This window comes from Aquarana catesbeiana, linkage group LG02 (genome assembly GCF_042186555.1).
Source record: "Aquarana catesbeiana isolate 2022-GZ linkage group LG02, ASM4218655v1, whole genome shotgun sequence".
Classification (NCBI taxonomy): Eukaryota; Metazoa; Chordata; class Amphibia; order Anura; family Ranidae; genus Aquarana; species Aquarana catesbeiana.
The window spans coordinates 449,930,210-449,955,164 of NC_133325.1; the positions used below are offsets into that span (position 1 = coordinate 449,930,210).

Sequence of the window (24,955 nt, forward strand, 5' to 3'; positions counted from 1 at the left end):
GTGAAACAAAAATAAAAATAAAAATTACAAGTCCATAAATCAAATAAACCAATAGTCCACTAGGTAGTGGAAAGAAGCCCCTGATCGCCATTCATAGGGATCGATGTGTGGAGGGAGAGAGTAGGAAAACACCCATCAAAGTGATCCACCATGGGTGTTTTCCTACTCTCTCCCTCCACACATCGATCCCTATGAACGGCGATCAGGGGCTTCTTTCCACTACCTAGCGGACTATTGGTTTATTTGATTTATGGACTTGTAATTTTTATTTTTATTTTTGTTTCACTATATATTTTGTGGGAGTGACTATATATATATATTCAGTTTTATATCAGTGTGTTTTTTTCTCAATTGCACTCAGGTATAGAGTTCATATTATTTGTTACATATATTCACATATATGCTTTGAAGGTATAGCGCAGTTCTTTTTTCTTTTCTTTTCTTTATATTTATGTGGATATTGCACATTTGAACTGCAGCTTAGTAGCATTCACAATTTTTTGAGCGCTGTGTTTTTCTCTTCTCCAAATTCTAAATATACTGTTGGCAATGGTAACCCTGGATAGTGGGCTCAAGGGGCATCTGCTTTGGGCCCCACAACAATCATTGGGCCCGGAGAACTTTCCCCTTTTGCCCCACCCTTAAAAGACGGCCCTGATAACAGGAGGTCATTCAAGCTTGCACTTCATCATAGGGTAAAATAGGGTGCAAAATAGATTATTCACAGCAGGACCCTCCACTTCTTACAATGGCTCCAAGGACTCAATTGGACTTCATGACCCAGTAAGAAAAAAAGGACAAATCGCATGTAGTGCAATAATGTAATTCAATTGTATCCCTGTTATAAACATTTATATACTTTCAAAACTGTGACTTGACTCCAAGCAAAAATGACACTGATCCACCACGAGAAAAGCTCATATGCCACTTACCAAAGGCTGAAACCCCTTAATTTAAAGTGTTCAGATGCGCTTGCCCCTCATTATATGATGGGTCAAAGTATATCATGCGTTCCCCAGATAAGTTTTTATTCCTCCCAATTGTTTTAATCATTAACATGTATCAGGCCCCAGTTGAAATAGAAGCTAAACCGCACAAAACATAATACGTATGACTTATATTCTGTGTTTATTTCGTAAACACACATACTCACAAAGTTGTCTATTAAACCCCCAATGTCTCCCCCACCTTCTAAAGCAGCTAATCAAGCATATATCTACAGTCTACAGTGGCCCGGGAATGACAGCTGTGAACTGGAAAGTGATACACATCACTTCCCGTGTTCATTTGTTGCAGGGGAATCAGGAAATGTGTATTTCCCAATCACCTCCTAATCTCAATGTTACCACTATTTACCATGGACCTGGGTTTAGGAACAAAAAAGCCTGGGAACCACCACGGGCACTGGCAAGGGTGTCTGGCCCCTCTCACTACTCTAAAAGTGGTCACTTTTACTTACCAGCTGATTACCAGCTGAAAAAGCTATGCAGCTACAGCCATGATCTTGCTTTAACCTTTTCAAGTCCAGGGATTGTAAAATGGCTCAAGAATGTGATGTGGTTAAAGTATGGACTCCTAACTCACCCTCATCTCTCCCCATGTAGTTTCGTCAAATTACCCTATGCTTTCCCAGGAACAGCATCCATTTTACTAAAATTATAGCTGCTTTGTGCCCCCCTTTGATAGTGAGAGGTCTGGCTTAACCAAAAGACCATGTATTGGTCGTTCTAAGACTATTGGCAAAAGGCAATGCAGTACATTATATTTTTTTAAAGTTTTCCCCAATAGTGGCAAAATCAAACTACTCATCCCTACTGCTAGCTTTTTTTTAGTAAATTATATATTTTTTATAGCTTTGTAATATCAGCGGTCTCCTAATTCTTTATGAAAGTTTGATAGAAATTGGCCAGTGGCAGGACAGTTTTGCATCAATGAGAACAGGGGTGGCCTTAGTAAACTACTACCCAATTTCTTTAAATAGTACAGGGTGCCAGGGATGGGTCCTGGAAGGCAGACACTATATGTTTCCCCTCTATTTCAGTTGTGGTCTCTTTAGGGGCATGTTAAAAAGCATTTTTATTACTCAGGGGTTCTTACCCATGCAGGGTGAGGGGTTATGGGCTAGTCCAGTTGGACAGGAGAGAACCAATTTACAGTATTCTCTGGATTGGTAAGTCCTTATTTGGGACCAGGAGTGTGGAGGTTTGGAAAGACTTTGCTTGGGAAAGAACCTCCAAACCTTGATTACAGGGACATTGGGGTTAAGCCACCTCCAAGGGAGTCTTGGAAGACAGCAGGAAGGAAGCAGCACCTGTCTATGAAGAGGTATGTGAGGCAGTACACAGCTAGGAGATAGTGTGGACACCCTGTCATCTGAGACTCTGTTTGCAGCCTTTCTTCTAGCCCAAAGTGGACAAGAACCTTAACCTAAAAAAGGATTGTTGCTTGACAATTAAAGCGAAAGCACATTTAAAAAGCTAATGCAATCTACTTTCCTAATTAACAGTCTTTCTTCCTTTAGTAAATCAACTGCAAAATTTGGATAGCTCGCTAGATAGATAGATAGCTCGCTAGATAGATAGCTCGCTAGATAGATAGCTCGCTAGATAGATAGATAGATAGATAGATAGATAGATAGATAGATAGATAGATAGATAGATAGATAGATAGATAGATAGATAGATAGATAGATAGATAGATAGATAGATAGATAGATAGATAGATAGATAGATAGATAGATAGATAGACTTTTTGTTCTACACAATTTTGTAGTCTGCATTTGGAGACTTTGGATTGCCATTATTCTTACAATGCCGTCAGCACAGAAAATGTAAGTAATAAACTATTACAAAGGCTCCCTCATGTGGTTAAATGTTGCAGCATTAAAAGAAAAATCCATTCTATACAGTCATCATCAGAAAAAGGATGTATTAGATACGTTTGCCAATCTGGTAGTTCGTTGTTGTATTTATGAGCTCCTGAAGTCCCATTATGGAAGTTTAAAGATTACCAACTTTAGTTACCAACTGCTTTACTGAATGCCAATGCTGAATTTGGCTGTAATTATTTTTGATGAGGTCACAGAGTTTGTACACAATTAGGAACACAGCAACATTGTTTTGACACAAATACTCTGGAATTGCTGGAAGGTCTTTGGAGTTAATATAGTCTAAAATTAAATGTGAATGTTGGCTTCTCGAATAAAGAAGTTTATCCAAAAATAATATAAAACATTCAGATAACTACACTTATTTCTTATGTATTGCTGTGTTGTGGGGTTTTTTGTTTTTTTTTTAATTATACATGCAATGTAAAAATATGATTTTACCTTTTCCATGGCATTTAGACATAGCAGATGTATTGACAAACTTGATTTTGTACTGAAATGCATCTTCACATTTTGGCTATTTTTTAGAATAACAAAATAGTGGGTATTTATTAAAACTATGTACTAAATAAAATTATGGGGGTGATTTACTAAAACTGGAGAGTGCAAAATATTGTGCAGCTGTGCGTGGTAGCCTGGTACCCTGGTAGATATCAACTTCTAACTTCAGCTTGTTCAATTAAGCTTTGACAAAAAAAAAATGAAAGCTGGTTTCTATGCAGAGATGCACCAGATTTTGCACTCTCCAGTTTTAGTAAATCAATTATTATTATTATTATTGAATATAATTTTTTATTATTATATTATTATTTGTTATAATTATTTATAGTTATTTATAATATTATAATTTATGATTTTGTGTTTCAAACTTTATCACTGTGAAGCCCGCCCTCGTGTTTACTTTCTCTCTCTGAATGGAGGAGAGATATATGTTGTATCTCTCTCTCTTCTTGCAAAGAGCAAACTAAGCATAACTGTGTATTAAAAAAAATTATAGAAGAATTAAAGAAAAAATAATGAAAAAATATCAAGGTTTGATCTAGGTCAGTGCCAGGGTTAGTGTTTGGGTCAAGTAAAGGTCAAAAGTCAAGGTCAGGGTCAGTATATTGTTGGCAGGATTAAAAAAAAATTCTTTAAATTAGCATCAGTGTCAGTGTCAGTGTGTTTTAGGTAGATTAAAAAAAGCTAAATGCTCACTATTTTTTATGGGCTGTACTACAGGTACAAACGACAACTAACATACAAATATGTGGTATCGCTGCAATTGTTGGGAGCAGGAGAATTTTTTTGGGGGGTTTGGTTATGGTAGTAGCAAAAAATATACAGTTACATTTAAAAATATGCCATTTTTTACTATTATGGGCCAGTTTTCCTTTGATAATCAAAAAAATCTGGAGATATCCATTACCATTTACTACCAAATGAAAGACAAATTTGTCCTGAAAAAAACAAGGTTTAATCCATCTGGATGCACATAGTAGCATTAACATTTGTTTTACTCTTAGGTGTGATTAGGCTAACCTAATTCATAGCCTTTTTGTGACCAGAGGGCACTGAAACCTAGATGGCCAGGCCAAATTTAGTATTGTCTGTTACTTTACTGTAACTCTATGACTAACTTGTCAACCTAAAGTCACATTTAAATTTTTTTCTAAACGTTTTTGTTGATACATTGTTAATGGTAACACAAGATTAATACCAGAGATAAGTACATAAATAACATAAAATACAGTTTGGGTCATCTACATTTAGATATTATGTCTTAATATATGAGATGTATTTTGGGAGGAGTATCTGTTGAGGTGGTCAGAGATAGTGTCTCACTATTGGTTTTGTTACTGTGGAGCAGGAAGTGGGAAACTTCAAATTGAGGTTGAATATATTTAGGGCCACAATAAAGCTTTTTCACATTTTCTCAGATTCTTTCTTTCAAAAGTTTTGACTAGAGATAACACCATCTTTGCAAGACTTTGCTTTAAAGCATTTGGACATACACAGCTCAACTTGTTCTCATCCTCAGACAGCAATAATGAAGGAATATCTACTGCCAAATATTTTACTTAGGTTGCCGCAGCACCCACATCTACCTGAGTACAATGGTACTCAACCGAACAGTAACTGATAGGATTCTGTCACTGTTCGGCTGATAATTTTCCATCCAGCTCAGGCGATTTTAAATTGTCTTTTCTTGAGCTGGTTGGTGCTTGCAGAGCCACTCATAGCTCGAATGTCAGCTAATTCAGCAGGATAAGGCAACATTTGAGCTGTCCATGAAGGCCTTTAGTTTATCCTTGTTTTCGTTCCAATGTTTTTTTCCATAGTAGCGCTTTCATGTCTAGTATTATACATTTTTATTTTAAGCATAGCATAAGACTTTTATTTGGCACACTGTTTTAATAAATTCCCAGCTAAAGTGGTTTTTTTTTTGTTATAGACTGACAAATAAAGAAAAATCTAAATCAAATCAATATTTGGTGTGACTACCCTTTGACTTCAAACCAGCATCAGTTCTTACACTTTATGCAATTGCACAAAATCAAGGATTTTGTAGGATTAGAGTCAGGTGTATGGTTAACCAGTTATAACAAGCAGGTGCTAATGATCATCAATTTCATATGTAAGTATTAAAGAGGGATACCTGGGGCTACCCCAAATGTGCCCCTGGCAAAAAATGGAAAGGATTTTCTCACTTCCTTTCCCAGTCATACTATGTCCAATTGGTAGTGTCATTGGATTTGTATTCAACTTTAAAAATCCCTTTCTTATTTGTTTTTCCCTATCTGTCTTGTAGATATATGTGTTCATTGCATGTCATCCTATGTGGTGTGAAAGTATTTAGCTTAATATTAATTTCTATGCTTTGTTACTCTCATTAGTACGTGTCTCTATTGGCTGCAATGTATATGCACGGCTGTCACCATCCATTGCACAGTTAACCTCTGAATATTGCTTATCTTTTGCATTTCTGCATTGCTCCGTGGGATCATACGAAAGTATGACCAACTTGAAGTGTATGTTTCCCCTAGTGGCGGGCATGCGTCTCTCCGGGGGGGTACCTGTTCCATTGGAGATCCCCTTCCCACTCCTACCTGGATGATGGCCATCACACAGGCCGCTTCCCCTTCTGGTCATACGTGTGCACATACATGTGGAGAGACAGACCCGGCGTCAACCAGCCAGCAGTTGTGGACCGGGTTGGAGACATAAAAAGGCACATAGAGTTGCGTCTAGTTAGAAGGCTGAAGGCACTACATGGTAAGTCATCTCTATTGCACTATGCTTCATACCCTATACTAATTGTGAAAGCTTCAATACTAGTTTTGAAATGCACTGGATGTGGTAGCCTAAACTATAGCTTTGTTGTTTCTGTGGACTTAGACACTACATACCCACAAGTGTATCTTTGGACTAACACCTTTGCCTGTGTATGGTCCTTTATTTTTACATATACATGTATATGTACTCCTTAGGGGCTGTGAGTCCATTGTGATTGATTCCCTTGGGAGTCTCCCAACATAGTCCCTATCTGCAAGCAACTCCTTGAAAAAACTTCTTTTTAAAAAACCTGCATATCTATGAGAAGAAATTGCCTTCAGCCTTTGCCTCTAACCCCCAGGTTGCTACACTGAACATCCAGACATATTTGGTTGGTTCTCAATACATGGATAATCACTGTATTTTATTTCTTTTATCAATTTCCATTGACTCTTTGACTCTCCTCTCTATCCCTCCTTTCTTTTCCTTCCTCACTTTCATCTCTTTCTCCCTTCCTTCCTTTCCCCTCCCCCCCTTTTTCTCTCTCCCCTTTCCCTCCCCCTCTCCCTCCTTCCCTTCTTCTCCCCCTTTCCTTCCCCTTTTTTCCCCTTTGGTCCTCCCCTCGTCCTTTCCTGCCCATTCCCATCCCCCCCTGTCCCTTACCTGGTTTTCCCCGCCCCTTTTCCTCTCCCCCTTCCCCTCCTGTCCCCCCCCCCCCTTTTCTATTAATTTTTGAATTTGTTTGGGAACACATTACCTATCTTACTACTATACATGCATTTTGTAGAACCAAGTGCTCGTAGGTGTCTCCCGTGTCTGCCGTGAGGGGGACTACCCTTTAGGGTGTCTCTACCATGCAGTTTCATGTTCCATTGGTTTTCTCTGGTAAGCAATGCATGAATTTATGGATCCCCAAAATGTATGCTAATATCTTCTTACTCATTAAGCATAATTATATATATATATATATATATATATATATATATTGTCTTTCACTTCTCACTTTATGCTGTTATATTATAGATCATTTGTTATGGCTGTTTGAGATTATGTCCATCTTTGTAGATGACAATGATTAACTCCTCCTGAGGAAGCGGCCTATGCCTGAAAACATGTAGAGGACTGTGTCAAGGTTTATATTCCGGTGCCCCTCATGATCTTAGGCCTCACTTACCTCTGAAATCTCCTAAATGAACAATGCATGACTGTAACTATTGCTTGTATATAGTCCCTTCTGTAAATTTATTTTTTCTTTATTTTAATCATGTTTTTCTATCAATACATTGTTATATTTTATCATAACTTCTGCCTAATCCTTGGGTACTGAGATAATCCAATCCTCTCCATTTTTTGCCAGGGGCACATTTGGGGTAGCCCCAGGTATCCCTCTTTAATACTAACCACTATGGATGATGGTACCTGCCCCTATCTCTAGATCATTTAGATTGATGCACTCCTTCAAATTTCATATGTACAGTAAGTTGAAACACAGTCCTTAATTAAAACAGAAACAGCTGTGTAGGAGGCTCACTGGGTGAGGAACAGCCAAATTTTGCTACTAAGATGAGGTTGTGGAAGACAGTTTTATGTCACAGGTCATACACCATGGCAAGACAGAGCATAGCAACAAGAAACAAGGTAGTTATACTGCATCAGCAAGGTCTCTCCAAGGCAAAAATTTCAATACAGACTGAGGGTTTCAAAATGTGCTGTTCAATCTCTTTTAAAGAAGCACAAAGAAACACACAACGTTGAGGACCGTAGATGCAGTAGTCGCCCAACAAAACTTAATGTAGCAGGTGAAAGACACATCATGCTTACTTTTCTTCAACATTGGAAGATGTCCAGTATGGCCATTAGTGCAGAACTAGTGGAAACCAGAGGGACCCAGGTACACCCATCTACTATCTGGAGAAGTCTGGCCAGAAGTGGTCTTCCTGGAAGAATTACAGCCAAAATCCCATAATTCTGATTTGGAAACAAGGATAAATTACTTAACTACGCAAGAAGGAACTAGGGGGCAGAAAAATGGAAACAGGTGCTCCAGACTGATGAGTAAAAATTTGAAATATTTGGCTGTAGCAGAAAACGGTTTGCTCACAGAAGGGCTGGAGAGCAGTACAATAATGAGTGTAAACAGTGAAGCATAGTGGAGGTTCTTTGCAAGTTTGGCGCTGCATTTATGCAAATGGGATTTGGTCAGGATCAATGGTGTTCTCAATACTGAGAAATACAGGCAGATACTTATGCATCATGCCATACCATCAAGGAGGCGTGTGATTGGCCCCAAATTTATTCTGCAGCCGGACAATGACTGTAAACATACAGCCGATGTCATTAAGAATTATATTCAGCATAAAGAAGAATGAGTCCTGGAAATTATAGTTTGGCCCTCACAGAATCCTTATCTCAACATCATTGAGTCTGTTTTGGATTACATGAAGAGACAGAAGGATTTGAGGCAGCCTACATCCACAAAAAATCTGCGGTTAGTTCTCCAAGATGTTTGGAACAACCTACCTGCCAAGTTCCTTTAAAATTTGTGTGCAAGTGTACCTAGAAGAATTGATGCTGTTGTAAAGGCAAAGGTTGGGCACACCAAATATTGATTTGCTTTGGATTTCTCTTCTGTTCATTTACTTTTCATTTTGATAATTGATAAAAATAAAATATTAACACATCTATTTCTGAAAGCTTTCCTAATTCACAGCATTTTTTCATACCTACTTAAAACGTTTGCACAGTAATGTATATATCATACTTTTTTACATGTATGCTACCCCAAAAATGAAGATGCAATATACACTATATTACCAAAATTATTAGGACGCTTGCCTTTACATGCATGAACTTTGATGGCATCCCAGTCTTAGTCCGTAGGTTTCAATATTGAGTTGGCCCACCATTTGCAGCTATAACAGCTTCAACTCTTCTGGGAAGGCTGTCCACAAGGTTTAGGAGTGTGTCTATGGCAATGTTTGACCATTCTTCCAGAAGCGCATCTGTGAGGTCAGGCACTGATGTTGGAAAAGAAGGCCTGGCTCGCAGTCTCTGCTATTAATCATCCCAAAGGCATTCTACCGGGTTGAGGTCAGGACTCCCAGAAGAGTTGAAGCTGTTATAGCTGCAAAGGGTGGGCCAACTCAATATTGAACCCTAAGGACTAAGACTGGGAAGCCATTAAAGTTCATGTGCGTGTAAAGGCAAGCGTCACAATACTTTTGGCAATATAGTGTATGTGTGTTTATACATATTATTATTTTAAAAAAATCTACCATTAAAAGTTTTTTTTGTTTACACTTTCACTTTAAAATCTTGGTTATTCTGCCAGTTGTTCTGGGTTCCTATTAAAAACCATGACAAGCACAGATGCACAGTGTACCTGTACCTCACATTGTCAGTTTTGTGGCCACGCTTCCTATCCTCTAATTTTAGTAAGGAGGCAGTCTTCTTTACGCATACACTGTGGGGAAATTTTGATGGCAAGGCTCCAACTGGAGGACACTGTTAAAATTACAGCTGGTTCTGGAACGAAGCCCACACAATTGGGGAAGTTACTGTGTGTGGCCCCCATGCCCACTGTTTCATGCAATTCTACCCACCCACCAGTTGGCTGTGATATAATCCTGCCCACTGCCCACCTGCTGTGTTACATAAGCCCCAGATGGGGAACTTCCCCATTGTGTATGTGTCCACAGCCATACTAAATAGACATGCTCCCACCTGTGGTGAAGGGGAGCATGTTTTTCTGTCATTTCTGTCATATGACAAAAAAACAAAGATTAAAAAAAGGTAAAAAAATAAAATGTTTTCAGGGAATAAATGTGTTTTGCCCAATGTAATTATATTTGTTGTACTACAATGAGCTTTTAAACTATTGTGTTCTCAAATATTTTAATGATTTTTAAAATAATTTATTGGTCCAATTTTTACAATTATGATATTAAACAGAGGCACACTGCCATCCTAAAGCCTAACCCGATCTAGAATACTATGGGGTTGATAGTGAAATAGTGAAGCATAGTGGCGGTTCACTTTGCAAGTGCAGTTGCACTCATTTTCCCCAGAGCTTAGTGAATGTGGTGAAGCTTCACTTTATAAGGAATACCCAGTCAGGGGTAGAGAAAATAAAAAGAACAGCATTTGTGCTTGCACATGATTGTAATATTGAAATCAACAGAGCTTCACCACCTCACCAAGCTCTGGGGAAAATGAGCGCAACTGCACTTGCAAAGTGCACAGTCTATTTGCCTTTATTGAATCAACCACTATGACTTTAAAAAGTTCATTTGAACCAAGCTGTCCTCAACCAACGATTTCCTTTACTAATCAATCAGCTACATACAGTATACAGCACAGTGCTCTGGCAGCGGTACAGGGACTTCCCTTCCCATTACCAGAACAAACTGAGTAGGGTTGAGTCCTGCTCAGCCATTTATAGGAAACCTTGTATTTGTATCAGTAAATACAAGGCTTCCTCTGGCTGTGGAGAGGCAGTGGATGCTGTTGCCCTCTCCAACTCAGCCAATTGGAGGAAGCCTTGTATTCATTCACTTAACAAAAATACTACTTATGTTTTGCTGAGCAGCATGCAGCCTGACTCAATCCTGTTTCAGGAATAGGGTGGGAGGTCCCTGTACCGCTGCCAGAACACATTGTTGTATACTGTACTACAGTACATACATCTTCTGCCTTGACAAGTAGAGGAAATAGTGTATTTGGGTCAGCTAGATCCAATTGAACTATTTAGAGTCAAATTATTTCAAGAGTTAGGCTTTAAAGTGGTAGTAAAAGCTATAGATGTTTTCCTCATTGCTTTCTCTGCATTAAGGTTAAAAACCTTCTGTTGTCAGTCAAGCCCCCCCAAATACTTACATGAACCCAGTCTCAATCCAGCGCTGTGACCGAGTGCAGCAGCGCTGCTCTCTCTCTCTCCCTCCTCACTGGACTCAGTGGGAGCAGCAGCAGCCATTGGCTGTGCTGAGAGTGAATAAGGCTCACGCAGCCTAGAGCTGTACACATCTCCCCATTCAATTGCATACAAAGACAGCTCTTCCCTGCCTGCCTGCCTGCTCTGTACAACTACATCCTCCGTACAACCCCTGACCTCCTGGGACCCCCTCCCCACCGTACACCCGGACGCACACCATGCTCCCAGCCCGTAAACAATCATCTTTCAGCAGATGGAGAAGTATGGGGCCGGGCTGGCTCTGGAGCTCCGGGGCTGAGGATGAAGTCACAGCCCGAGGAGGAGGTGTCTGCTACCGGGGGGACTCCAAGCCTCCGCCATCACCATCACCATCACTGGGGCCCGGGAGACCGGAGATCAGCCAGATACATGGAGGAGGAGGAGGAGACTGCCACCGCACACACCTGACAGCCCTACTGCCATCTCTATCATACAATGTACTGGCGTTGCTTCTCCTCCAAAGTGGGTCCTGGGACCAGATTGTCCGGGAGTCCTAAGAAGGAGAATCAGGAAGACAATAGCAAATATTAATTTGCTATTGTCACACAACTGGGTGGGCTCAGGACGCAGTGCTCTGCACCCTGAGCCCACCCCTTTTGAAGCCAATTAGAGCCCCAGGCTCTAATCATGTGTTTCAAAAAGAAAAAAAACATTGAAATCCATGTGTCCGGTGCCCTGCATGTAGATTAGGGGCCGGGTTCATGGATTAGGGGGGCGGCCCAGTGACGAGGATGCTGTGACAGAGACGAGCTGCACTAAAGCACTCAGGCTGAGTGCAGTCTCTGAATTAAGGTTAGAAACCTTCTATTGTTAGACAAGCCCCCCCCCCCCAAATAGTTATTAAGAAAGAAGATTGGACGGCTGCATAAAAGCTTCTTTATTCAAAAAAATCATCAATAAAAACAGGCACAAGGCATATTGGCAGGGGTAAAAAGGTTGACGCGTTTCACATGTTTAATATGTGCTTTGCCAAAACCGTATTGGATACAATCACCATACACACATATATACAAAATATCACATGATTGCACAGGTGTAACTGATGAAGTGGTGAGGTCCAATTATATCAATCAGCTGTTCCCACTTGAAAAGGAGAGCAAAACATTTCTGGTGCACCCATTCCTCCATGAGATAAATACATAAATAAAAAATAAAGGTGAAAAATGACTCTGAATCTCACCTGTGGAAACCTACACACCACTACAGGTGATGGTGAAAACAATGCCTCTTCCATATTCAACACAGCTAAAAAATGTATGTACATATATAGACTTGTGCACAATGGAAAATTTTGTTTAGTTTCGGTTCGTTGTCATTCGTAAAATACATAATTTCGTTCTGTTATATTTGTTATGTTACGTTAATTCATTTTTGGATAATTCGTTATTTCTGTAGAATGTCGATATTCGTTATACTGAATCTCGAATCATGTCGAATTCATTCGTTATATCCACTATAATTTCTTTCGTATTAATTGAAATTCGATATTTATGTATGTATATATATTTGTGATAATGATTCGTAGTTTGGAAAGTCGTTTGTTTATTGAATCTATTAACACACACAATGACAATATCTCTTCTCCTCTGCCCAAATACAATACAACACCCTTCACACTCAGTTCTCAGGAATGCACTTTGCCAGTAATCCAACCTCCAGCACAAAGTTAATCAGCTGATTGGACTGTAAGATTTACTTTGAGTTGACCTTTTGCTTCATTAGACCTTTAGCCTCCCTGGTGGTTTTCCCGAGTGTGGCTTAGGGTTAAATTTCAGCACCATTAGCGGTAACCCCGAGCCACGCACGGGATTACATCTCAGGATCCTGGTGCAGTGTACTTACCTTGTCCCCAGGATCCTGCGATGTCCCCCCCGCTGTGTCTGCGGGCTGTGTCCTCCGCAACGATGTCCTGTGTGCTGGGCTTCATTCCCTGCGAGCGTCACGACGCATGGGGCGGAGCCTGGCGGCAAATTAAAAAAAAGTGAAAATTCATAACACATACAGAACACTGTAATCTTACAAATTACATTACTGTATGAAATCATTTCACGTCCCTTTTGTCCCCAGTGCTTTGTCCAGTGCCCTGCATGCAGTTTTATATGATGTATACTGTTCTTCCTGCCTGGAAACTGGAGATTGTCCATGGCAACCAAAATGTGTCCCTTTACATCAAAAGTGGTTTTAGACCAGCTAGAAAACAGCGATAATAAATTAGAACACTTGCAGAATTGAGCGATAGTGAATCGTGGGGATATTTATTCTATTATTATTATATTATTATTTTTTATAATTATTTATATTTGTTTATTATATTATAATTTATGATTTTGTGTTTCAAACTTCATCATACCCAGGATATCTACTAGACTCTTGGTGGACAGATTTAAGTGTGTTATTGCTAAGAATTACAGGCCTACAATATAAAACGCCAAATTTTTATGCAAAACAATTGTATGGCTTTGAGATGCAAAAATCTGAAATAATCATACCGCCAGGGAGGTTAACAAATTACGGAATCATGTTGAATCCATTTGTTATATTCGCTATAATTTCTTTCATATTAGTTGATATTGGTTATTTTTTTATTCAGATGCATCCTAATGTCCGAAAGATGCAAACTTCGGCCGAATTTCGATTCATTACGAAACTGATTGCACATGTCTAATATAGAAAAAAATCCCTGCATCAAGGATATATACAATAATTATTACATTACCGTTTTACTTTACTGTCCAAAAACTCAAAAGGCAACATATATAATATGGAAGAAAGGCAAAAATCACCGCAAAAAAAAATATTAATCTTGCAGCTCCACTTGGTGAAATTAGAGGCATATTTTGTCAAACTTTTGGTGAAGTTGGTAAATCACAAGCATTTTCAGTAGACACCAATGGCATTCCTTGTTTTCTCCCAGTACAGGTTACCCTTGATATTCCAGAAGCTTCATGCACTAACTTCCTATATTCTTTTTTCTGATTAGTTAGGAAAGGACTATCTATCATAATATACAGTAACTGCCAATTTCAAGTTGGAATCATAGCATATGGATTTTTTGCATGACTGATTTGTATTTCAGGACTATTTTGGCTTTCATTATATTAAACTTAGTACAGCAAATCCTTATTTTAGATATTTACCACTTCAATGCATAAATGTTTAACACAGGCTATTGCTTTTGTTAGCTTTCACTAAACATTGTATAAACTTTATTCCTCAAGCAGTGATGTGTATATAACCTCCAAAACACAGGCATACTGTATTACAAGCTTTGTTTAAATGTCTATATTTATTTTAAGGGTGTCTACTGATTTTATGTTGTCTCATTTTTCCCATTCTCATATAAACTACTTGAACAATACATTCATCAGTGTTAATTTACTGATGGAGTTGAGAATGTCCTTTGTGCAAATTCAATGTTAATTTAGCATAACATCTCCCTGCCTGAACCTGAAGAGTAGACATTTCCCTGCACAATACCCCATGCAGAGTGAATAGTAATCTGTTTCCTCCTCAAAGGGGCATAGTGTCCTAATAATCACATGCTTTGGTTCATTTATAGCCTGTACTTTCACCTGCAGATGCCACTGCAGCCTTAAAGTGATTGTAAAGTTATTTTTTTGAATAACAAACAAGTCATACTTACCTGCTCTGTCTAATGGTTTTGCACAGAGCAGCCCCAGTCCTCCTCTTCTTGGGTCCCATTGCTGGTGTTCATGGTTTCTGCTCTTCTTTGAGTGCCACCAAAGGAAGCTGCTTCCCATGGTGGCACATGTGGGGGCTTAAAGCTGAGCTGTGCTCTGTTTGTCCATTGACACACACACAGTGCAGCTCAGCTCTGTGCCCGCATCCTCATCAGTGGATTTGATTGACAGCGGCAGAGAGAGAGTAGCACTGCTGCACTTAGTCACAGCTCTGGATTGAGATTAGGTTCATGTAAGTATTTGGGGGGTAAAAACAATCCTGCTGCTCCAGGTGAACCAGCAATGATGGTGCCTGCAGTCCAGCTATGCATGGGGTGCAAGCCCTGTCATTGCTGCAGCGTACATGTGAAGAAAGAAGATTGGACAGCTGCACGCCCATATAATGCAGATAAAAGCTTCTTTATTCCCCCATGGATGAACTTCCACTTAGCTAACTCCCAACCCTAGGTAGACCCTCCATTGATGTAATGACTTGATCACTACCTGTATACCTGTATGTTATTCAATGTTTGCTTTGTAACCTTTTACCTATGTAAAATCCTCAATAAACTTGAGTTACAAAAAAAAAGCTTCTTTATTCAAAAAAATCATCAATAAAAACTGGCACAAGGCATATTGGCAGGGGAAAAAAGGGTTGATGGGTTTCACACGTTAAATGCGCGCTTTGTCAAAACTGTATTGGACACAATCACCATACACACGTATTAAAAAAAAAATCACATGATTGCACAGGTGTAACTGATAAAAGTGGTGAGGTTCGATGATATCAATCAGCTGTTCCCACTTGAAAAGGTGAGCAAACCATTTCTGCTGCACCCATTCCTCCATGAGATAAATACATACATAAAAAATAAAGGTGAAAAATGACTCTCACCTGTGGAAACCTACACACCACTACAGGTGATGGTGAAAACAATGCCTCTTCCATATTCAACACAGCTAAAAAATGTATGTACATATATAGACAAAATCCCTGCATCAAGGATATATACAATAATTATTACATTACCGTTTTACTGTTTTACTTTACTGTCCAAAAACTAAAAATGGCAACATATACAATATTGAAGAAAGGCAAAAATCACTGCAAGTTCATATGTGGGATGACAAAAAACAAGAAATGGAAAAAACACTATCCTAATCATAAAAGTGAGTCAAATCCCACTCAAAGTTTAAACCTCCTTTAATCCTTGTTTGAAGGGAAAATGTCCAAAAAACTTCTCATTTACAGAGGATTTGACTCACTTCTTTACCAACTTCACCAAAAGTTTGACAAAATATGCCTCTAATTTCACCAAGTGGGGTGCAAGATTAATATTTTTTTTATAAATCCCAGAACTTGTGGTTGAATGTAGATTTATCAACCCTCTTAAACCATTTAAAGCCTATAGCACTTGTGACAACCATCCTTTCCTCTTGACTGCAATAGTTAAATTTTGCCAAAATGTTTGCAATTTTTCCAAAGCTTCAGGGAATAAAAAACTCCCAGTTTCAATTATGCCTAATTCTGAGATACTAATCAAGAGCAAACATGCGGCATGTAAAGTCAGAACAGTGGAAGCTTGTTCAGAAGCACAAAAATGTAGCTTAAAGTGGTTCTAACGTCTAGGTGTTTTTTTACCTTAACCACTTAAGGACCGAGCCTCTTTCTGAGATTTGTTGTTTACAAGTTAAAAACATTTTTTTTTTGCTAGAAAACTACTTAGAACCCCCAAACCTTATGCATTTCTTTTCTAACACCCTAGAGAATAAAATGGCAGTCATTGCAATACTTTCTGTCACACCGTATTTGCGCAACGGTCTTACAAGCGCACTTTTTTTGGAAAAAATACACTTTTTTGAATTAAAAAATAAGACAACAGTAAAGTTAGCCCAATTTTTTTTATATTGTGAAAGATAATGTTACGACAGGTAAATTGATACCCAACATATCATGCTTCAAAATTGCGCCTGCTCATGGAATGGCGACAAACTTTTACCCTTAAAAATCTCCATAGGCGACGTTTAAAAAATTCTACAGGTTGCATGTTTTAAGTTACAGAGGAGGTCTACCAATTGCAGCGATACCTCACATGTGTCACTTTTATTCCTATTACAAGGAATGTAAACATCCCTTGTAATAGAAAAAAGCATGACAGGACCTCTTAAATATGAGATCTGGGGTCAAAAAGACCTCAGATCTCATATTTACATTAAAATGCAATAAAAAAAAGGAATTGTCATTTAAAAAAATGAAAATAAAAATGGCCCTTTAAGAGCTATGGGCGGAAGTGACTTTTTGACATTGCTTCTGCCCTGCAGTGATATGGAGACGGGTGTGGGCCATCTTCCCCTCATTCGTCTCCATACCCAGCAAGAGGACAGATGCGATCGCCTCCGCCACTGCCGATGGCTCCGGTAAGCGGCGGAGGGCACCGGATTGCGGAAGGGGGGGGACAATCTCCCGCTGCCGATAAAAGTGATCTCACAGCGAATCCACCGCAGAGACCACTTTTAACTTAAACCGGACTGACCGCTGAAAAAGAGGATACCGGGGTGATGGCAGCTAGCTGCTGCCATAACAACAACATACTCCTTCAAAGTACCGGCGTAAAATGATGGTGGGCAGTCCGGAAGTGGTTAACCACTTCAGCCCCGGAAGGATTTACCCCCTTCCTGACCAAGCCCTTTTTTGCGAAACAGCACTGTGTTGCTTTAACTGACAATTGTGTTGTCGAGCGACATTGTACCCAAACAAAATTGATGTCCTTTTTTCCCACAAATAGAGCTTTCTTTTGGTGGTATTTGATCACCTCTGCGTTTTTTTATTTTCTACGCCATAAACAAAAAAAGAGTGACAATTTTGAAAAAAAAGCAATATTTTTACTTTTTGCTATAATAAATATCCCCAAAAAATTAAAAAAAAAAAAAAATTTCTTCCACAGTTTAGGCCAATATGTATTCTTCTACATATTTTTGGTTAAAAAAAACCCGCAATAAGCATATATTGATTGGTTTGCACAAAAGTTATCGCATCTACAAAATAGGGGATTGATTTATGGCATTTTTATTAATTTTTTTTTATTAGTAATGGCGGTGATCTGTGATTTTTATTGTGACTGTGACATTGCAGTGGACAGATCGGACACTTTTGACACTATTTTGGGACCATTGGTATTTATACAGCGATCAGTGCTATAAAAATGCACTGATTACTGTGTAAATGTCACTGGCAGGGAAGGGGTTAAATACTAGGGGGCGATCAAGGGGTTAACTGTGTTCCCTCAGCATGTTCTAACTGTAGGGGGGATGAGCTAACTAGAACATGACAGAGATCATTGCTCCCGATCACTGGGAGCAGTAGATCCCTGTCATGTTGCTAGGCAGAACAAGAAAATGCTTTGTTTACATAGGCATGTCCCCCTTCTGCCTCTCCGTGCCATGATTGCGGGCCACCAGCGGAGATCAAGTTTTTTACTCACCCCCCAAACACTTACCTGACACCTCTCATCATGATCCAGCGCTGCCCCAGCTGGCAGTCCCGCTCTCCTCTCTTTCTTGATTTACAGGATACAATAGGACCATAGGCTCCTGCTGCTGTCAGTCAAATACTGTGAGGAAGGAGTAGGAGGCATGGTCAAGCAGGGCTATGTGTGTGTCGATGGACGTACACAGGCCAGCTCGGGAGCACACCCACACAGATTCCCCAGAGCACCTGGTTTTGATATCACTTTAAATATTTCTCTCGGTACACAGGATTCTAAAAACAAAACCTCTAGTGCAGTATTTTTAGTTTGAGACTTAATAAGAGAACATTCCTTCATGACATCATCCTTCTTCACAATATTTAATATTATTATTTTGTTTAAAATGTATATTCATTTTATTATCCCTATAATTTGATTAATCTAACATTTTGCTCTTTCCTTTTTTTTAGGACACAACGTTTTCATAGTGAACTTTAAGAAGCATTGAGAAGTGCTTGAAGATTCTAATGGCTGTCAAATGTATAACTCCAGTGATAACATCATATCTTAAACTCTCCCCAGATCAACACAAGCCATGGCCTTTAGCCTTTGCAGATGAGAAAGTTCAAAGATTTATTTGGAGGAAACATTATAGTTTAGTTCTTTGATATTTGTGCAAAATAACACATTCCCGCTATTTAATTAATAAGAAACCATGCTGGGATATGTAAAAAAAAGTTTATTTTTAGTGAAACATTATAGCTGCACAATTTTACATCATATAAACCAGCATTAAATATTATCACTATCAATATATGATCAATATTGTTTAACACAAATGTGAAAAATATTCTTGAAACTGTTGGCTATAAAAAAATTTAACAAGAAAATATACATAATGCTAAATGTACAAATTGAATGTATTTATTTTTTTAAATGAACCAACCAATTAATACAAGATCGACCTAAATCAAAAATATACAGAAACTCAAATCTATGCACTAAAAGCAAATAATCAAACCTATTGCCATAAATAAATTGAAGGTATTCACGACAATAAATTATATAAAATGGAAATTTATAACCAAACTCTGGACCCACAGCTTGACATCATGCCAGAGATCCTGGTAAATTTGTCTGGAACAGATACAGAATGGGATGAATCAACAGTATTAGGAATAAAAATCACACTGTCACTGCTTTTATCATTATTAACGCTAGCAACACTTCTTTCAAATATTTTTGTAATCATTACTATATATATGACTCGAAAGCTTCACACCCCAGCAAATTATTTGATTGGTTCATTAGCATTTACAGATTTATTGGTGTCTATTTTAGTGATGCCTGTAAGTATCGTCTATACTGTAAATCACTCGTGGTCATTTGGTCAGGTAATATGTGACATTTGGCTGTTATCGGATATCACCTGTTGTACAGCTTCCATACTCCATCTCTGTGTTATCGCATTAGACAGATACTGGGCCATCACAGATGCGCTGGAATATTCTAAGCATCGTACAGCAGGGAGAGCAGTTGCAATGATTTCAGTGGTGTGGGTAATATCTATATGCATCTCCATCCCACCACTCTTTTGGAGACAAGCTAAAGCTCAAGAAGAACTGGATTGTTCCATCAACACAGATCAGATTTCTTATACTATATACTCTACATGTGGTGCATTCTACATACCTACAATATTGTTGATCATATTATATGGAAGAATATACGTAGCAGCAAGGACACGAATTCTTAAACCGCCATCCATTTATGGAAAGAGATTTACCACTGCTCAGTTAATCACTGGCTCAACTGGGTCTTCTTTCTGTTCAGTTAATGTAAACTCTCATGGAGGTCATCCGCACACTGGAGTATCTCCAGTGTGTATCAACCATATCAAGATAAAACTTACAGACAGTGTTCTAGAAAGGAAGAGGCTGTCTGTAGCCAGAGAAAGAAAAGCCACAAAAACTCTTGGAATAATTCTCGGGGCTTTCATTGTATGCTGGTTGCCTTTCTTTGTGGTGTCTTTGGTCTTACCTATATGTAGAGAGGCTTGCTGGTTCCATCCATTATTATTTGACTTGTTCACTTGGCTGGGATATTTTAACTCTCTTATTAACCCTGTAATATACACAGCTTTCAATGAAGATTTTAAACAAGCTTTTCAAAAACTTATAAGGCTTAAGAAGCTTTCCTAGAACTTTCTGGAATGTAATCCCTGTCATACAGAAGTGTGCGATGCTGCTAACTTCATAAATATTTGTGGAATGAATATTAGGAAAGACCAGTAAAATGATATTGAACTTTACTGTTTTTAGACCTGAAAAGCCATCACATCCATGCCAGGAATGTTATTAAAAACAAAACATATTTTAAGGAATTGTTTAGTATTGTTTTACTTGTGCAACCCACTATAACCAAAATGTTTTACGATTATTTTTTATGAAGCAAAGAAATCAACATTATGTTTTGTATATATTGTGCTCAATGTATGTGGCTAGGTGGTCACTATCAAAACATGAATGACATGTTTTCCAGTATATTAAAAAGTACAAATTATTTGATATAACATGCATAAACAGCCATAGCTCCTTACAATTTTATTGTTATTTGTGGTTTTAGTTTGCAAAATTATTATCTTAATCTCTTCAGCACATTGCAACTCAGTATTCCCTTCCCTTTGCATCCCTAAATATGCCATACTCTATGGTGGATCTACTATAATAGCGTCCCATATAATCATCATATGACACCAAAGCCAGAGATGCCTACACATCCTTTTAATTACTATCAGACCTGTGTTAAAAAAAAAGTGTTGCCTCTTATATACTTGTATATCAAATCAAAACAGCACCAGTGAAATATACAATTCATCCATAATTAAAGGTATGCGTTGTTGTCCTCAAGAAGTAGGCCATTTGGTTTTGGGGATTTCATGTCTTAAATCAGTTGCTTTTATTATATCTTACATTCAGTCTTATCCAACTGTTAATTCTCTTCATAGTATCTTTCATCCAGCCTTTATGGACTCTTATTTATTTTGTGCTATATATTACACTTGATGTAATAGCCACTCATGGAAATTAAAGATATTAAGAAGCAAAGGTTGTTCAAACTGAGATACAATTGTTAGTATACCTCAGCTAACTTTTCTAACAAACACACTTAAATGTTACAGAAGTGTGAAATCACCATCCATTATAAAGCCAACCCCCCAGAAATTACATACATAGACTCAAACAAAGGAAGAACATATTCTAAACATATAGATAATATTGATCAAAGCATTTCAAAATAATGTACTTAACTATATGTAAATGCAGGCTGCTGTTTCAAGTTAAATTTACAAGATTGTCATACCATATTGGCAATAATAATGTGGGCCACAGCATGCATGGAGTGGAAGCAGCTGCCCATTGGTTTAACACACCCACCCACTCACCTGGCCACATTTGTGTCAGCTAAAAAGTAGCTGGGGGCAGTAAGGCAAGGGGCCATACATGCTCACCCAAGGGTATTTTCCAGCGATGTAACGTATGATGTGCCAAGGAATATAAACATATACCTGTCTATATAAAAATACATACGGTATAAATATATAATATAAATTATATATATATATATATATATATATATATATATATATATATATATATATATATATATATATATATATATATATATATATAGTATCTCACAAAAGTGAGTACACCCCTCACATTTTTGTAAATATTTTATTATATCTTTTCATGTAACAACACTAACGAAATGGCACTTTGCTACAATGTAAAGTAGTGAGTGTACAGTTTGTATAACAGTGTAAATTTGCTGTCCCCTCAAAATAACACACAGCCATTTATGTCTAAACCACTGGCAACAAAAGTGAGTGCGCCCCTAAGTGAAAATGTCCAGATTGGGCCCAATTAGCCATTTCCCTCCCTGGTGTCATGTGATTCATTAGTGTTACAAGGTCTCAGGTGTGAATGGGAAGCAGGTATGTTAAATTTGGTGTTATCGCTCTCACTCTCTCATACTGGTCACTGAAAGTTCAACATGGCACCTCATGGCAAAGAACTCTCTGAGGATATGAAAAAAAAAATTTTTGCTCCACATAAAGATGGACTAGGCTATAAGAAGATTGCCAAGACCCTGAAACTGAGCTGCAGCACGGTGACCAAGACCATACAGTGGTTTAACAGGACAGGTTCCACTCAGAACAGGCCTCGCCATGATCGACCAAAGAAGTTGAGTGCACATGCTCAGCGTCATATCCAGAGGTTGTCTTTGAGAAATAGACATATGAGTGCTGCCAGCATTGCTGCAGAGGTTGAAGGGGTAGGGGGTCACAGTGCAAACACAAACATGCTGCCATCTCCTCTGCCTGAAAAATGTTTCAATGACCATTATTGGTATGCGGTTCACTTGTATGTGTTGACAAAGACAAAGATGGGCTTCGAGGCTTGCACCTGTACAGTGTCCAGTTTGAGGGATTTATGTGACCTTTGATTGGTGACATTTGTTTGCCTTCCTGCAACCATGAAAAACTGTCAACTAAATTGCCACACTTAAAGAGTCAATACAAAGCACACTATGTTAATTGCTCCATTTGTTTTTTTTTTCTTTTTAAGAAAACACTGCTGTAGTATGACCATTGTGCAAGTGAAAAAACGAAGATCACGGTGTTGTATTAGAGTCTTACAGTATTTTAACATTCAACATATAACATGTTACTATCAATAAGCATTCAAAAGTTTAAAAAATCAGTACATTGAGTCATTTTATTTAAATTCTTATTTTTATAACAGGAGCTGCCATTTCTCCTTTTCTGTAAAATAGAGAAACATTTTTTATGCTTGAAAAAAGTGTACTACTACTATTACTGAGCTGGCCGATTGGAAGCTGTTCTGTGTCGCTGTAGGTTTTACATCACTGTCAGCGAAAGGGTTAATATACAGATTGCAGGCTGGAAGAGGTTCACAAAATACTTCTATTCTTGATGTTACTGTTATCTTGCACTGTACAACATAATTTACTTAATTTACTGTGATATCAGATTTTACGCGTAATATGCTTGTGTTTTGTAAGTAGGGAACCATAGTAAGTCACAGATACTACAGAAATCAGCAAAGTATTAATGAGTAGCAACATCTGCACTCATCCTAATGATCTATAAATTATAATATGAATATAGATGACTTTGTTGCAGGATTGGGTAAATTCAACTGGCTTACACGGAGGTGTCAACAGGGGCAGACTGATAACTTATGGGGCCCCCGGGCAGTAGGAGATTATGGGGCCCCCAGGCAGAGATTATGGGGCCACACAGTATACACACACAGTATACAATCACACAGTATACACATACATGTACACACAGTATACACAGACAGATATAAAAAAAACACAGATTTATACATACTGTCCCTGGTTTTACTGAGGCTGGCAACCCTGATGGGGCCCCCTAGTGGCCCAGGGCCCTCGGGCAGTGCCCGAGTGGCTCAATGGTCAGTCCGCCCTGGGTGTCAACATCCTATAATGATGACAATTATTAAGCATATTCAGTTTTTTTCAAAATCCATTTTACAAAAATATTTCTGATTTCTTTATTCCTTAAAGTATAGATGATAGGGTTCATCAAAGGCGTCACCACAGTGTAGAGCAGTGACATAGTCTTATTTAGGTTTAATGCATGTTCACTTTTAGGAATCACGTAGATGGTTATTAACGCCAGGTAATATGTACAGACAACAGCCAAATGTGAGCTGCATGTGGAGAAGGCCTTTTGTTTTCCAATAGATGAAGGAATGTGAAGTACAGCTATGACAATACGAAGGTAAGTTATAAAAATGAAAATAAACGGAAATAAAACAATGGGAATGGAAAATAAAAATATCTGTGTTTTCACCAGAGAGACATCGGAACAGGAATGTTCCAGAAGAGGTGCCAAATCGCAGTAGTAATGATCAATAATATTTGAGCCACAGAACTGTAGAGTACATAATTGAATAATGACAATTAGAGTTGATGCAAAACTAAAGATCCATGTTATTACAGTTAACCGGAAGCAAAAGTTTAAGCCCATTAAAGAATTATAATGCAGTGGGTTACATATTGCCATATATCGGTCATATGACATTAGTGTAAGAAAGAAGGATTCAGCATTGGTTGAAACAGAGAATATATAGAACTGAATGACACAACCAACCACGGAGATAATGGCACCTTCTACCAAGACTATGTGAAGCAGATTGGGAATAATGTTTATTGTGAACATCATTTCAGCAGAGGCCAATTGGCAAAGGAAAAAATACATTGGCGTGTGCAGATGTTGAACTGATGCTACTACCAGGACAATAAAAATATTAACACTTATCGTCACACACTGGACTAAAAAAAGGCACATGAAAAACATTATTTTTAAATCTGACAGATTTTGAAACCCGAGCAGAAAGAATTCTGTAATTATTGTCTTGTTCATTTCTTGCATTTTGTCTCAATGTAGGTCTATATAGTGTTTCTTCGAAAATTTTGGAAAATATGTATACCAGCTGTGGGTAGAGTGCATACAATTAAACATGGTTTATTGATTATTGACAAAAAGACAATAAAAAAGGACATTATTAACAAATAATTTATGGGTAGAAACACCCTTTCCCCCAAAGATGTGTCCGAACTTTCATTAGTAATATATTGT

The 24,955-nt window shown here is 38.2% G+C and overlaps 2 protein-coding genes across 4 annotated transcripts in view; one reads left to right on the forward strand and one right to left on the reverse strand.

The window, feature by feature from the left end:
* The window catches only part of HTR1D (5-hydroxytryptamine receptor 1D), a 100,060-nt gene extending 79,370 nt beyond the window's left edge, over positions 1 to 20,690 (forward strand). For 2 of the 3 annotated variants that reach the window (XM_073617971.1, XM_073617972.1), the window contains exon 2: positions 18,729 to 20,690. In XM_073617971.1, coding sequence (XP_073474072.1) covers positions 19,329 to 20,459 — 1,131 coding nt within the window. In that variant the 5' untranslated portion in view covers positions 18,729 to 19,328 and the 3' untranslated portion in view covers positions 20,460 to 20,690. Of the gene's footprint in view, positions 1 to 5,913; positions 6,143 to 18,728 lie in introns of all 3 variants that reach the window. The other variant, XM_073617973.1, reaches the window with a different exon arrangement.
* Positions 20,691 to 23,809: 3,119 nt separating this feature from the next.
* LOC141127186 (olfactory receptor 11A1-like) lies at positions 23,810 to 24,748 on the reverse strand. The gene has a single exon (XM_073613423.1). The coding sequence runs from the start codon at positions 24,746 to 24,748 to the stop codon at positions 23,810 to 23,812; it is 939 nt and encodes a 312-aa protein (XP_073469524.1).
* Positions 24,749 to 24,955: the final 207 nt, after the last annotated feature.

What these genes read in the sequence shown, in the direction of transcription:
- LOC141127186 (XM_073613423.1), bottom strand. Translation starts at nt 24,748, where the DNA reads ATGCAAGAAATGAACAAGACAATAATTACAGAATTCTTTCTGCTCGGG.